A 15,931-nucleotide genomic window follows, 5' to 3' on the forward strand; every position below is an offset into this window, starting at 1 on the left:
GCAGAACCGGCGCCGCGTGGTCCCTCTCGTCGCAGTCGGTGTGCGGCCCGGGTCGGTGGCGGTCTCCCCTCTCTCCCCCTCCCCTCTCCTGACCCCCTTTACCCCCTACAGCGACCCCCCCAGCAGAGGACCCCCGAGTAGAGACCCCCTAGAGAACCCCCATAGAGAGGACCCCTCTAGAGAAGCCCTCTAGACGATCCCCCTAAAGAGGACCGCCCTAGAGGATCCCATAGCAGAGGACCCCGAGACGATCCCTCCCCCCCTAGTAGAAGACCCCCTCAGAGGCCCCCCTAGAGAACATCCTATAAGAGAGGACCCCCCTAGAGAGGACCCCCCCCATCTTAACCCTCAGCGGACACTCCCACTCACCCTGCTGCCGCTGGCTCGGTGGTTTGGATGAACCCGACCCCTCTCCAGCTCCAACGGACCCCCCCAACCCCCTACACCACCAGCTCCCCCCCATCGCAGCTGATCCCCATGCCGACCCAGGGCACCAGCGGCACCAGCGGCAGCAGCAGCAGCAGCGGTCTCTTCTACGGCTGCGACAGCTCCAGCGAGTTCCTGTCTCGCAAGCCGCAAACATCGGCCGACCCGACCTCGTGGGCGTCGCGCGTCGCTCTGCTGCAGCTGTCCGCCACGAGCGCGGCCAAGAAGAAGACGAAGAAGAAGAAGTCCCGCGGGCAGAGCGCCAAGATGCGGCGCATCGTGGGCCGGAGGAGGCAGCTGGAGACGGAGAGGCAACAGCAGCAGCAACAGGAGCAGCAGCTGCAGTTGATGCGTGCCGGTGGTGGTCGTGATGGTGACGGTGGCGAGAGGATCCAGACGGACATTGGTGGTAGTGGTGGAGGTAGTGGTGGAGGTAGTGGTAGTGGTGTAGGTAGTGGTGGTGGTGGTAGTGGTGGAGGTAGTGGTGGAGGTAGTGGTGGAGGTAGTGGTAGTGGTGTAGGTAGTGGTGGTGGAGGTAGTGGTGGTGGTGGCGGCGGTGGTGGTAGTGGTGGTGGCGGTGGTGGAGGTAGTGGTGGAGGTAGTGGTAGTGGTGTAGGTAGTGGTGGTGGAGGTAGTGGTGGTGGCGGCGGTGGTGGTAGTGGTGGTGGCGGTGGTAGTGGTGGAGGTAGTGGTAGTGGTGTAGGTAGTGGTGGTGGAGGTAGTGGTGGAGGTAGCGGTGGTGGAGGTAGTAGTGGTGAAGGTTGTGGTGGTGGTAGTGGAGGTAGTGGTGGTGGAGGTAGTGGTGAAGATTGTGGTGGTGGTGGAGGTAGTGGTGGTGGTGGTGGAAGTAGTAGTGGTGGCCTTGAGAGCTCCTGGAGCGAGGAAGTCGACCTGGAGGACCTGGACTCCGGGCCAGACGCGGCCCTGACGGGGCCTGGGGCCCCCGCGGCGGCCTTCGCTCGGCGGGGCCGGCGACTCGGCGGCCCAGGCCGGGCCACCGACGGCGGCCCTCGCCGTGGCCGCCACGAGGAGCGCCGGGCCACGGCGGGCCCAGCGGAGAGGCCGTGGGGCCTCGACACAACTCCCGGCACGACGAGCCGACGCGTCGGGGCTCGATCCAAGCGCAGGGCCCACGTGCTGGGGTCGGCCAGCCGCTTGGCCGAGCACCGCTCTGGATTCCCAATGGCCACCAACAATATCACCGCCGATATCACCACAAATACCACCACCAATACCACCTCCGCCACCACCAATTTCACCGCCACCGCCAATATCACCAATTTCACCACCGCGAATACCACCACCAATACCACCGCCACCACCAATATCACCACCACCGCCACGAACGAACTCGAACAGCCACAACAATGTCCCTCGGCTGTTGCAGGAAGTTCTAGAGATCCCACCACCACCAACAACAATGTTGTCATTGACAATCACCTCCCCCGAGCAGCAGTACGCGCCGTGGTGCCACCACCGCACAAGCTGGTGGCCGTGGACTGCGAGATGGTGGGTCTGGGTCCCGGCGGGTGCCGGGGCGCGCTGGCGCGCTGCAGCGTGGTGGACTACCACGGCTCGGTGCTGTACGACGGCTACGTGCGCCCAGAGGAGCCCGTGACCGACTACAGGACCAGGTGGAGCGGCATCCGGCCCAGCCACATGCGGGACGCCACTCCGTTTCGAGCGGCACAAAAAGAGGTGATTTAAAAAAAAAATTTTTTTATTGTTTTTACTAAACCATCCATTCTCTAAGAATACTTTGGTCAACCAGTTCGCCCCTACCAATGGCCTGGTCGCTTCGGAAAATAAAGAAAATCTATACGGGCTTATGAACACAATTCGTTCCTGAGACCCGTTCGTAAGGAGGAGCTGGTTCGTAAGTCGGGAACACAATATGATAGTCCTCGGGTTCCGAACACAATTTGTTCCGGAGGCTCGTTCGTAAGTCGAACACATTCGTAAGTAGGCCTCGGCAAGGCAAGGTAAAAGTTAAAAGGTAAAAACAACGAGCCTACCTTTACCCTACCTTTTACCCTTACGCCCTACAAATAACCCAATTACAGGGTAATTACTGGGGCACTACTACACATGGACAAGGTTTACAGCGGTAAATGCTGGGTAGAGCGCTTTATTCATATAGAATACTCTCGATTATTCCAATTTTATACGCTTGTTGTTGTTGTCGTCGTTGTATCCTCAAATATTGTAACTAAATTTTTACCCACTTCCTAATGGGGTATCGACTGCAAACTTGGTATACTTAAGTCATACTGATGACAATACTATATTCTATCATAAAATCCTTTTTTATATGTTTTGTTTCGGCTTGGGTCTAATTGTCCACGCTCAACTGACGTTGGCTGTGAATCACCACGGCCCCTTACGTTACGGCAAGCTTCGGGGCCACTTCCTGGAGTCGTGGAGTTCTGCCATTACTAGTACATTTCATAAAAGCGTCTTTTTAAGAAAGTTTGTTTTAATATTACTTATTAAATGGAGGCCACGGACTGCGCCACGGAGCTTCTAGCGGTAAATAAGGCACCGTATTTACCGGGTAACACTTCGCGCTACCTTTACCCGACCCTTTACCTTACCCCTTGGCATGTCGACACCTTTACCCTACCGGGTAATTCTTCCGAGCTACCTTTACCCGACCCTTTACCTTACCCCTTGGCATGTCGACACCTTTACCCTACCGGGTAATTCTTCCGAGCTACCTTTACCCGACCCTTTACCTTACCCCTTGGCATGTCGACATCTTTACCCTTTACCCGGTAAAAAGGGTAAATTACCTTACCTCGCCGAGGCCTATTCGTAAGTCTGGAACCAATATGATAGTCCTCGATTCCCAACACAATTCGTTAATGATGCTCCATTCGTAAGTCGGGAACCAATATGCCAGTCCTCGGGTTCTGAACACATCTACATCTACAAAACGTGAAGAACCAGTGGCATCTACATTTGTAGAACGTGAAGAACCAGTGGCATCCACGTCTGCAGAACATGAAGAACCAATGGCATCTACAACTACAGGAGATTATTCAACTTTTAAAGCCATTTCCCATATTTAGTGTACACGCCGTACAACGTGTTTGGAAACGACAGGAGTAAAGTTGGACTTGCAAACGAATGTACTTACGGACAGACCTCCTGAACCTAGCTTGTTTGTAAGTAGAGGAAGCCCTCTCGTTTCACTAGTTGAGTTTATTTGTTTTAACGCACGACGATGGAGGTTCCCCATCGCCAAATGCAGTTACTCATTATTCTTAATTCGTTAGAATTTGTTGTCATAATTTATATTTTTAATATAGCGTCGTTCGTGCACAAAACTGCATCTGAACTACAAACAACTTTTCTTTATTTTACCAGATAATGTGGAAATGTATAGCAGCCAAATACTGTAATCGGATGTTGATTCTAAATGTGGAGGGGAAAAACTGGAGGACCCTGGATAAAAATCCACGCGACCACGGCGAGAGAGAGAAATGCAAACTCGGGTCGGGATCGAAACCACGACATCCTGTATACCAGGCGAGGTAGTTAGCATCTCGCCAACCTGGCACCCCAACATACTTGAAATGTTTTTTAAGCTTATTTCGCACCGTACGTAGCCAACCGTGCTAATCAGAGGTGCGGGTGGTGCAGCGTTTTATCTGTGTGAACATTTTAACTCCCTCGCCTGATATGCAGGAGGTCGTGGTTTTGATCCCACCTGCTGTATATTTGGAGCTGGCGTGTCTCTCTCTCCACGTGGTCGTGTGGATTTTTTGCCGGTGGTCCTCCGGTTATAACCTCCACGTTTAGAATCAACATCACGCGTTCAGAGCATTTGCCTGCGATAAATGTCCACGTGATGATGATGACGATAATCCACTTCGTTGAGCCATCATTTCTGATTGCCAGGATTGCTTCTGAAAAAGAGCAGCATCACAGCTCAGCGGGGGCATTACGTGGTGAAATAAAACAAAATAGTTAAGTTGAGTTAACGGGTGGTGGAGGGTTTTTACAACGATGAGCAGTTTTTGGCTTTCAACTCCAACCGTGCGGCCTTGCCCAAAAAATAATAATCACGAGCGTGGATCCCGTTCGGCCTGTCAGGCGCATGTTCCACCCTCCTGCTGTACCACCACCACCACCCTGTACCACCACCACCCTGTACCACCACCACCCTCCTCCCCCTGTACCACCACCCTCCCCCTGTACCACCACCACCATCCCCCTGTACCACCACCACCCTGTACCACCACCCTGTACCACCACCACCCTGTACCACCACCCTATACCACCACCCTGTACCACCCCCCTCCCCCTGCTGTACCACGCAGATTGTGCAGCTGCTGCACAACAAGGTGGTGGTGGGCCACTCGATCGCCAACGACTTCCGCGCGCTGGGCTACGTGCACCCGACGGAGCGCACGCGCGACACCGCCTCGCTGGTGGAGCTGCGGCGCCGGGCGGGCCTGCCGCTCGGCCAGCCCGCCTCGCTCAAGCGCCTCACCAAGCTGCTGCTCTACCGCGACATCCAGGCACGGACACTCGCCCACGTGCTCGCCCGCTCGCTCACTCATCCGCTCGCTCATCCGCGCGCTCACTCATCCGCTCGCTCATCCGCTCATCTGCTCGCTCGCTCATCCGCTCGCTCATCCGCTTGCTCGCTCCTCCGCTCGCTCATCCGCTCGCTCATCCGCTTGCTCGCTCCTCCGCTCGCTCATCCACTTGCTCACTTGTTCATCCACTTGCTTACTCACTCATCCATTTGCTCGCTTGCGTACTCGCTCGTCCTTTTGCTCGCTCTCGCCTCCACTTGCTCACTCATCCACTCGCTCGCTCCTCCGCTCCCTCATCCGCTGATTCGCTCGCTCATCGACTTGTTTATTCGCTTGCTTATACATTTGCTCCTCCTTGCTCACTCGCTCCTCCACTCGCTCCATCATCCGCTTGCTCGCTCGCTCCTCATCTTACTCGCTCACTCATCCACTTGTTTACTAGCTCGCTCATCAACTTACTCGCTCGCTCTTTCGCTTACTCGCTCATCTGCTTGCTCGCTCTCTCAACCTCTTGCTCGCTCATTTATCCGCTCGCTCATCTGCTCGCTCACTCTCTGGCTCATCCGCTGGCTCACTCTCTGGCTCATCCGCTGGCTCGCTCGATCACCCGGCTAACGATCCACCGCCACTGCTTCTCACGTCGCCGTCCACCCACGCAGCTGGTCACTTGCTCACCGACGGTCCACCTCGCTCACTCACCTCACTCGCTCACCTCACTAGCTCACCTCACTAGCTCACCTACGGTCCACCTCGCTCGCTCACCTCACTCGCTCACCGCACTCGCTCACCTCACTAGCTCACCTCACTCGCTCACCTACAGTCCACCACGCTCACTCACCTCACTCGCTCACCTCGCTCACTCACCTCACTAGCTCACCTCGCTCACTCACCTCACTCGCTCACCTCGCTCACTCACCTCACTCGCTCACCTCGCTCACTCACCTCACTCGCTCACCTCGCTCACTCACCTCACTAGCTCACCTACGGTCCACCTCGCTCGCTCACCTCACTCGCTCACCGCACTCACTCACCTCACTAGCTCACCTCACTCGCTCACCTACAGTCCACCACGCTCGCTCACCTCGCTCGCTCACCTCGCTCACTCACCTCACTAGCTCGCCTACGGTCCACCTCACTCGCTCACCTCGCTCGTTCGCCTGCAAACCGACCTAACCATCGCCACGCTCACTCCCCGCTCACCACCACCGCTCACCGTGTGCGCGTGCGGCCGTGTCGGCACGCAGGTGGGCAGGCACGGCCACTCGTCGGTGGAGGACGCGCGAGCCACCATGGAGCTGTACCGCCTCGTGGAGTCTCAGCTGGGAGCCACCGCCGCTCCCTGAGCCGCCACTTCGACGGCCCCCGTCATCGTCACGGCGACGGCCCCCGTCGTCGTCACGGCGACGGCCCCCGTCGTCGTCACGGCGACGGCCCCCGTCGTACCTCCCCCCCCACCTCCTCCCCCCATCATGAGAGACCAGGAAGGAGAAGGGGGTGGAATGGAGTTGTGGTCGCGCTCCCTCTGCGTTAGCCCCCCATTAGAAACCAACAACAACAACCACAACAACAACAACCACAAAAACAACAACCACAACAACCATGACAACCACCACAACAACCATGACAACCACCACAGCAACCACCACAACCACGATATCAACCACTACAACAGCGACGACAACAACAGCCACAACAACAACAGCCACCAGGCCAGCACCGATGACGTGCCCCCCCACGGCATCCTGGATGCCAATCCCTTTCCGCGCTCATCGCGGTTGTGGATCGGGGGAGGTGGAACTCAAACTAATAAACATAATTTTTACTTAAAAAAACTAAAACTAAACTATCTTTATTTTACCAGGTAAGGGCCCCCGCTCAGCTGCGACGTAGCTCAGACGCGACCCTGCCCATCACAAATGGTCGCTCAACTAATGTGGGCTCATCATCAAGTGAGATTTGATAGCAGCAGCAGCAGCCACATCCTGCGACCGCGTGAAGTTGGTTCTAAATGGGGAGGGAAACACCGGAGGAACCCGGAGAAAAGTCCACGCGACCACGGGGAGACGGAGAGAGAGACGCAAACTCCAAATATACAGCAGCAGCAGGCGTCAGGGTCGGGATCGAACTCACGACCTCCTGCACACCAGGTGAGGTAGTTAACATCTCCTAGCCACCGTGATGATGATGAGAGAGAGAAACGCAAACTCCAAATATACAGCAGGCGTCAGGGTCGGGATCGAGTCTCCGATCTCCTTTAGACCAGGCGAGGTAGTTAACTGTTTAACGAAAACTAAATTATTTTATTTTCCCAGGTAAGGTCCCACTGAGCTACGATTTAGCTCGTCCTTAGAAGCGACCTGGCAATCACAAATGATCGCTCAACGAAGTTGGCTTATCACCATCATCACCACCATCACCATCGTCAACATCGTCACCATCGTCAACATCATCACCATCACCACCACCATCATCACCATCACCACCATCATCACCACCATCATCACCACCATCACCATCATCACCATCACCACCATCACCACTATCATCACCATTATCATCACCATCATCACCACCATCATCATCACCATCATCATCACCACCATCATCATCACCATCATCACCACCATCACCACCATTGTCACCATCATCACCATCATCACCACCACCACCATCGTCACCATCATCACCATCATCACCACCATCGTCATCACCATCACCACCATCACCATCATCATGCTGAAATGTATAGCAGCAGCCAAATAATCCTAAACGCGTATTTTCTAAATTGGTGGTCGCCATCCAAATTTGATGATTCTTAGAATTGTTGGGTCAGGACGTTATTCACAATCTTGGCCACTGCCTGATTATGCTGCTTGTAACTACCAGCGATAATTCGGACTAGCCACGTGTCCAGTGTGTGTGTGGATCGCTGTCCGACATACTGAAGGGCAGTCGTACATTGGCACGGATGATCATCGCGCTCCAACTTTATCCGTTGGCTGTGTCGGGCGGTGGAGGGTGTATGACAACACGTTTTGCTCACGCGAGTAATATTTTAAAATGAAATGTTTTATTTTACAAAAAGTCATTTATTCTTTCAACTCCCCGAGTAAATGTAACGCGCAGACTCGCGCGGCGTGGACATTTTTAGTAGCAGACAAATTGCTCTGAATGCACGACGTTGATTTTAAATGTGGAGGGGACAAAACCGGAGGAAACCCGTTGGAAAAAATCCACGCGGCCACCACAGAGAGAGAGAGAGAAAGAGAGTCATCACAAACTCGAACATTTTTAAGAGGCATTGCCAGGAGTCGGAATCAAACCCACAAGTGACCTCCTGTATTTAATTCTAGATTTGAAGCTTTCGTGACTGCAAGGATTTATATTCTTAGGTTTTTTCGGTAAAGTCACGTAGGTAAAAAATTTAAATTAATAAAAGTAAAATAAAATAAATATTTTTCTTTTATTCATTAATTTTTTTTACCTACGTGACTTTACCGAAAAAACCTAAGAATACGACCTCCTGTATGCCAGGCGAGGTCGGTAACATCTCCTAGCCACCGTGGCGCCCTCACGGGGACCGCACGCTCGCTTGCTCCGCTGCCGCCAGGCCCGCTCGCTCCGTGTCGCGATCACGGCCACGTTACTTCTGGCTTCGTGAGTCTGGGGGCGGTACCTGTGTGTGTTGAACTGCTCTTGGATGTACTCTGTGTGGCTGTGTGTGTGTGTGCCGAACCGTACGTAGCCAACATCGTTCATCGGAGGTGCGGGTGGCGGAGGGTTTTTGGCTTTCCGACCAGCGCAGCCTCGCCCCAAGTCGTTTTTATCGCGAGCGTGGAGACGGTTCGGCCCGTCGCGCGCACGTGTGCCACCTTGTGCCACCACCCTCCTCCGCCTCTACCACCACCCTCCTGTACCACCACCCTCCTGTACCACCACCACCTGTACTACCACTCTCCTGTACCACCTGTACCACCACCCTCTACCACCACCCTCCACCACCTGTACCACCACTCTCCTGTACCACCTGTAACACCACTCTCCTCCACCACCACTCTCCTCCACCACCACCCTCCTGTACCACCTGTACCACCACTCTCCTCTACCACCACCCTCCTCCACCACCACCCTCCACCGCCACCTGTACCACCACCCTCCTGTACCACCTGTACCACCACTCTCCTCTACCACCTGTACCACCACTCTCCACCACCACCACCCTCCACCACCACCTGTACCACCACCCTCCACCACCACTTGTACCACCACCCTCCTCCACCACCTGTACCACCACTCCTGTACCACCACCCTCCTGTACCACCTGTACCACCACCCTCTACCACCAAGGTGGTGGTGGTGGTGGGGGTTGTGGTGGGGGTGGGTGGGGGTTGTGGTGGGGGTGGGTGGGGGTGGGTGATGGGTGGTGAACTTGATGACCTCGTTCACCTCGATGACATCAATGACCTCGTTGACATCGATATGTCATCGAGATTATCAGTGTCATTGATGACGTCGCTGCCATCGATGACCTCTGACCTCTTTGACCTTGTTGGCAGCGACGACCGATGACGCCATTGCAGGTGTCCTGGTGAACAAGGGGGGGGGGGGGCGGTGTAGGTTCGGCCTCGTGATCTGGGCCCAGCCGCGTGAATCGTTTTAATAACAATCTCGTGGTTCATACTCTTAGGCCTTTTCGGTAAAGTCACATGGGTAAAAAAATGATAGAAATAAAATAAAAATCACGACGTTTCGGAGGCAACACAAGCTTCCGTCTTCAGGTGGAACCGTCACAGCACGATTGCTGTATCAAGTAAAGAGAGGACCTTATATGCCTCCGAAACGTGATTTATTATTTTATTTCAATTTTTTTTACCTACGTGACTTTACCGGAAAAAACCTAAGAGTATGAATTCTTGCAGTCACGAAAGCTTCCAATCTAGAATCTCATGTTTGCCTTTTTAAACGCGTCCGTTGAGCTCTGTCAGTAACGATAATTGTCGTAGATAAAATTTTATTCTTTAAATTTTACCAGTTGTAAGGCCCCCAGGATGAGCCATGCAGCTTTTTTTTCAGAAGCGACCTGGCACATCGCAAATGAAGTGGCTCATCCTGTGGAACATTATAGCAGCCAAATTACTCCATGAACGCATGATGTTGATTCTGAATGTGGAGAAAAATCCACGCGACCACGGGGAGAGAGACACGCAAACTCCAAATATACAGCAGCAGGCGTCAGGGTCGCGATCGAACCCACGACCTCGTGTACACCAGGCGAGGCAGTCAACATCTCCTAGCCGCCGTGATGAGAGAGAGAGAGACACGCAAACTCCAAATATACAGCAGCAGGCGTCAGGGTCGCGATGCAGTCAACATCTCCTCGCTACCACGGCGCCCTCTGGTTAGAGCCGCGCTATCGGGAGCGACCGCCGGCTTCATCATCCCGGCCGACAAAGACGAAGACCCCCTGTGAGGCCTGGAGCAGACGGACCAGGAGCCGCCCTCGTGCGCCGGTTGAGTCCACCACTCGGCACGCGATAGTCGCCAACGACCGTCCAAAGCCATTTGGCAGTGACGTCCACTAAGACGGTTTACTGATGAAAAGGATGAATACGCAACGGCGCGTGAAGGTGCCTTCACGTCAAGCCGACGTCGAGTTTATCGGGACGGCCGGGAACGTTTTCCTTCTTCATCCCGGGGTCCTGTTTTGCAAGGAGCTGCGATTTTGTTTGTCGTTTTGTGTTTGTTTTCTTTTTCGCTCAACGTGGACCCTGTCGGTGCTGCTAAGAACGTCGCCAATAAAACGACGCAGGTTCGACGCGGCTGCGGCGTCGGTCAGTCGCGATGCGCCCATCGGCATCCGCTTCTCCTCGCGTTTGCGCAGCGCACGCGCGTGCACGAGCAGAGAACCGCTTTGCCTCGTGCCCCTGGACCCGCGAACATGCAAAAACCCGTCGTCGTCGGGGAAACACGCGCAGGCGAGAGGACGCGAGTCGTCGACTCGGGCGGGCGGGTTGAAACGCAAACTTACTAAGCTACAAACTTACAAACTGCAAACTTACAAACTACAAACTTACTAACAAAGCTGTCTCGGGTGTGGACCAATCAACTTCAAGGACAGTGCATACATTATCAGAGTTATGGTTTTTGTTTGCATTATGACTGCAGGTATTGTGGTCTATGCAAACATGACTCCTTGTAAAAAAAAAAGTGTCAGTTTTGTTGCCAGATAAAAGGGTAAAAAAACAATGATCATATTTTTACTGGCAAAGGAGGTTCCATTGGTGACCCCGGAGATTTATCAAACAACAACATCCAAGATGGCGGCTTCTCGCCGGCCATGCCACAGGCACTCGACGTCTTATCCAGTGTCCAGGGAAATATGAACGAGTTCTTCCCCCCCCCCCCCCCCACGATTCCAGGCTTATGAGACACCATGTATGTATACAATGTACACGTCACGGCGTTCGTGCGTACAATGTACGATGGTACGCGCGGAATCTACGACCGGGTTTCCGAGTAAATCCCGGTTTTTTCGAAAAATTTCACCACGGGGTTAAAAACCACACGCACACTGCAACGTTCATCTTCACGACACCGACATACACAAAGACAAAGGTGCCCCACCCGAGATGTAGCCTTGACGGACTCTAGGGGGCAAGTGCCATTAGCGAGTGAGCACCCGGTGAAGGCCGACACTGTGACCACCGCGCCAGGCCGCCTTTGTCTCCCCAGCGCCATGACGTTTACTACACAACGCAGACAAGGTAATCGCCCTCGGTGGGTGTCCGTGTGTACCTCGAGCGGCAATCCACCGTTGGGGTTGACGGAACGCGTTAACCGCTGCACCCACCGCTCCCCACGAACGCGCAACGTTCAGAGGAGGAGTGGGGGGCAGCCAGAGCCCCCCATTCCCCGGCACTTTTTTCCAAGGGCGCGTCGCTGGCCGCCTCCTCGCCCGTGGCTTCGCCCTTCGCGGGGATCATCGCAGACTCCTGGCAGCGCCGGCGGGCGAGACGTCTTCGTCTGCGGTGCGATAAAAACCACAACAAACACTACAGATGGTGGCACGGTGTGGGTGGAGTGGTGGAGATGGTGACACGGTGTGGGTGGAGTGGTGGGGGGAGGGCATGGTGTGGGTGGAGTGGTGGAGATGGTGACACGGTGTGGGTGGAGTGGGGGGGTGGCACGGTGTGGGTGGAGTGGTGGGGGGGGTGGCACGGTGTGGGTGGAGTGGGGGGGGGGTGGCACGGTGTGGGTGGAGTGGTGGGGGGAGGGCATGGTGTGGGTGGAGTGGTGGGGAGGGTGACACGGTGTGGGTGGAGTGGTGGAGATGGTGACACGGTGTGGGTGGAGTGGTGGGGAGGGTGACACGGTGTGGGTGGAGTAGTGGAGATGGTGGCACGGTGTGGGTGGAGTGGTGGGGGGAGGGCATGGTGTGGGTGGGGGGGGGGCACGGTGTGGGTGGAGTGGTGGGGAGGGTGGCACGGTGTGGGTGGAGTGGTGGGGGGGGGGGTGGCACGGTGTGGGTGGAGTGGTGGGGGGGGTGGCACGGTGTGGGTGGAGTGGTGGGGGGGGTGGCACGGTGTGGGTGGAGTGGTGGGGAGGGTGGCACGGTGTGGGTGGAGTGGTGGGGAGGGTGGCACGGTGTGGGTGGAGTGGTGGGGGGGGGGGTGGCACGGTGTGGGTGGAGTGGTGGGGGGGGTGGCACGGTGTGGGTGGAGTGGTGGGGGGGATGGCACGGTGTGGGTGGAGTGGTGGGGAGGGTGGCACGGTGTGGGTGGAGTGGGGGGGGGGTGGCACGGTGTGGGTGGAGTGGTGGGGGGGGTGGCACGGTGTGGGTGGAGTGGTGGGGAGGGTGGCACGGTGTGGGTGGAGTGGTGGGGGGGGGGGGTGGCACGGTGTGGGTGGAGTGGTGGGGGGGGTGGCACGGTGTGGGTGGAGTGGTGGGGGGGGGGGTGGCACGGTGTGGGTGGAGTGGTGGGGGGGGTGGCACGGTGTGGGTGGAGTGGCTTGGGGGGAGGGCATGGTGTTGGTGGGGGGGGGGCACGTGGTGGTGGAGTGGGTGGGGGGGTGGCACGGTGGTTGGGTTGAGTGGTGGGGTGGTGGCACGGTGTGGGTGGAGTGGTGGGGGGCGGGCATGGTGTGGTGGTGGGGGGGCACGGTGTGGTGGCGTGGTGTGGGTGGGTGCACGGTGTGGTTGAGTGGTGGGGGGGGGGTGGAACGTGTGGCGTGGAGTGGGGGGGGAGTGCATTGTGTTGTGGGGGGGTTAGCACGGTGTGGGTGGAGTGGTGGGGGTTGTGGGCACGGTGTTGGTGAGTGGGGTGGGTGGGGGGGGATGCACGGGGTGGGTGGAGTCGGTTGGGGCGGAGGGCCATGTTGGGTGGGGCGGGGTGGCACTGTGTGGGGGAGTGGTGTGGAGGGTGGGCACGGTGTGGGTGGAGTGGTGGGGAGGGTGGCACGGGGGTGGGTGGAGGTGTGGGGAGGGTGGCACTGTGTTGTGTGAGTGGGGGGGCATGGTGTGGGTGGGGGGGTGGCACGGTGTGGGTGGAGTGGTGGGGAGGGTGGCACGGTGTGGGTGGAGTGGTGGGGAGGGTGGCACGGTGTGGGTGGAGTGGTGGGGAGGGTGGCACGGTGTGGGTGGAGTGGGGGGGGGCACGGTGTGGGTGGAGTGGTGGGGGGGGTGGCACGGTGCGGGTGGAGTGGTGGGGGGGGGTGGCACGGTGTGGGTGGAGTGGTGGGGGGGGGTGGCACGGTGTGGGTGGAGTGGTGGGCGGGGGGTGGCACGGTGTGGGTGGAGTGGTGGGGGGGGGGTGGCACGGTGTGGGTAGAGTGGGGGGGTGGGGGGGTGGCACTTGTGGGTGGAGTGGTGGGGGGGGCACGGTGTGGTGGGGGGGGTGACTCTACGAACGTTGTTCAGAGGCGGGGAACTCCAGGAGGGAAGCGAGTGGCTGCAGGCGCACAACGGCAGCAAGAGAGCGAAGAGTCGGAAAGTGACACCAAGGTTTCGAGTGCAGGTCGGACGGGAGGGGTGGGGGGGTCAAAGGGGGAAGGGGGAGGGAGGTGCGAGGCGGGGATGGAGGGACTATGAGACCGATCTCGACGCCGTTGCCAGCTGGCCTGGAGGGTTTTGACTAAAAGAAAGACGTAGAAGTAGTAGACGGAGCGGCTGGGCTGGCTGTGGTCGGTCAGCGACGAGCAGAGGTCGCAAACGGGTTTTGATTCCTTACCCCCCGTACCCGTTCCCTACCTGTACCCGTACCCTACCCGAAATGAGTGACAAACGGTGACTCACCAGTGACTCACGGTCTACCCGTACCCGTACCCGGCCGCACCAGGGTCGCAAACGGCTACCCGTACCCGGTCGGGTACGGGTAGCCGGTAGACGAGACGCGAGTCTCTGCGAGTCCAAGGGCAGCAAGGAGGTTGAACGACAGGAAAGCGTCGCGTGTTCAAGTCGATGATGGGGGGGGGGGGGGTCGCATCGCCACCCGCTCCGTGGATCGATTGGCAAACGACTCGGCACGGGCGGTTAACCCGCAACATTGCGATTACGTTATCACGCGGTCTCGTTGGTGTTTGTTCATGATGGATCGGCTGAGCGGGAATCGATCACGATCTCGATGAATGATCCACGATGCCCGTGTGTGGGCGAACGACACATTGCCCTTTGGTCAAAAGCCACGGACGCTTGCATGTTACACGGGGGGTGGCAAATCTCTGACGGGTGATTTCGTCGGGGGTCCGATTCTATCGCCCTCGCGACCAATATCACCGACAATAGAGGTTTTATTTGCTTGGGTTAGGGCGCGTAAAATACGAATGTGTCGTCGTGCAAACGCCTCCGCCACCACCCGACACGCAGCCAACCGGCGAGGGGTTTGTCGCGTAAACAAACGCGCGGCTAATGAGTCACTAGCTCGGCACTCACCGGGTGAGTGCTGGAGAGTTAAACCCACGGCGTCATTTACAATCACGTGACTTTAGCGAAAGAACCAAAGAATTTGAGTCGCGTGACGTTTCGCCGGTAATTGCAACAACCACCACCAGCATCATCAGGCGACAGCCAGCACCACCCCCCCCCCCACCTGCCCCCCCCCCCCAGCCTGCCCCCCCCACCCCCTCCCCCACCTGCCCCCCCCACAACCTGCCCCCCCTACCTTCCCCCCCCCAACCTGCCCCCCCACCTGCCCCACCCCCCCACAACCTGCCCCCCCTCCCCCACCTGCCCCCCCCAACCTGCCCCCCCACCTGCCCCCCCCTCCCCCACCTGCCCCCCCCAACCTGCCCCCCCTCCCCCACCTGCCCCTCCCAACCTGCCCCCCCCAACCTGCCCCCCCTCCCCCACCTGCCCCCCCCAACCTGCCCCCCCAACCTGCCCCCCCCTCCCCCACCTGCCCCCCCCCAACCTGCCCCCCCTCCCCCACCTGCCCCTCCCAACCCGCCCCCCACCTTCCCCCCCTCACCTTCCCCCCCCAACCTGCCCCCCCCACCTCCCCCCCTCCACCATCCCCCACCCCCCCCCCTGCCCCCCCCCACCTGCCCCCCCCCACCTGCACACACAGCAGAGGGCGACGCCGACGACCGCCAGCGCCAGCAGCGCCAGCGTAGCCACGGCGACGGTGGCTCCCGTGGACAGGCCGAGCCCCGCTGGGCCCTGCTTCTCCAGCGTCATGGTGTCACAGCGCAGGCCCTCGAACCCCGCCAGGCACCTGCGGGCGACAGCGGCCCCGCAGGGCACAAGGGCCGGGGGCCAGAAGGTTTGCCGATGGCGAGTCGAACTCAATCTGTGCTCCGCCAATCATCGTGGTGTTTTAAAAACAGGGTGCTTGAACAACAATGCTAACATCTGCTTGGTTCTTTCGGTAAAGTCACGTAGAATGGAAATAATAAAATAATAAAATAAAACATTATAAAATTATTCTCACGACGTTTTGGCTACAACGCAAGCAGCCGTCTTC

At 57.6% G+C, this 15,931-nt stretch overlaps 1 protein-coding gene across 2 annotated transcripts; it reads left to right on the top strand.

Moving 5' to 3' along the window:
* The first annotated feature begins 56 nt into the window (after window positions 1-56).
* On the top strand, window positions 57-10,788 carry LOC133347467 (uncharacterized transmembrane protein DDB_G0289901-like). 2 transcript variants are annotated; one of them, XM_061559860.1, is made up of 4 exons: window positions 57-1,222; window positions 1,253-2,124; window positions 4,752-4,952; window positions 6,218-10,788. In XM_061559860.1, the coding sequence occupies exons 1-4, from the start codon at window positions 397-399 to the stop codon at window positions 6,314-6,316; spliced, it is 1,998 nt and encodes a 665-aa protein (XP_061415844.1). In that variant the 5' UTR covers window positions 57-396; the 3' UTR covers window positions 6,317-10,788. The 2 variants fall into 2 exon arrangements, with proteins under 2 accessions (XP_061415844.1, XP_061415763.1); XM_061559779.1 differs by having other exon boundaries at window positions 58-2,124.
* Window positions 10,789-15,931: the final 5,143 nt, after the last annotated feature.

The sequence above is a fragment of the Lethenteron reissneri genome, chromosome 1 (genome assembly GCF_015708825.2).
Source record: "Lethenteron reissneri isolate LAM-NWPU_2019-01 chromosome 1, ASM1570882v1, whole genome shotgun sequence".
Classification (NCBI taxonomy): Eukaryota; Metazoa; Chordata; class Hyperoartia; order Petromyzontiformes; family Petromyzontidae; genus Lethenteron; species Lethenteron reissneri.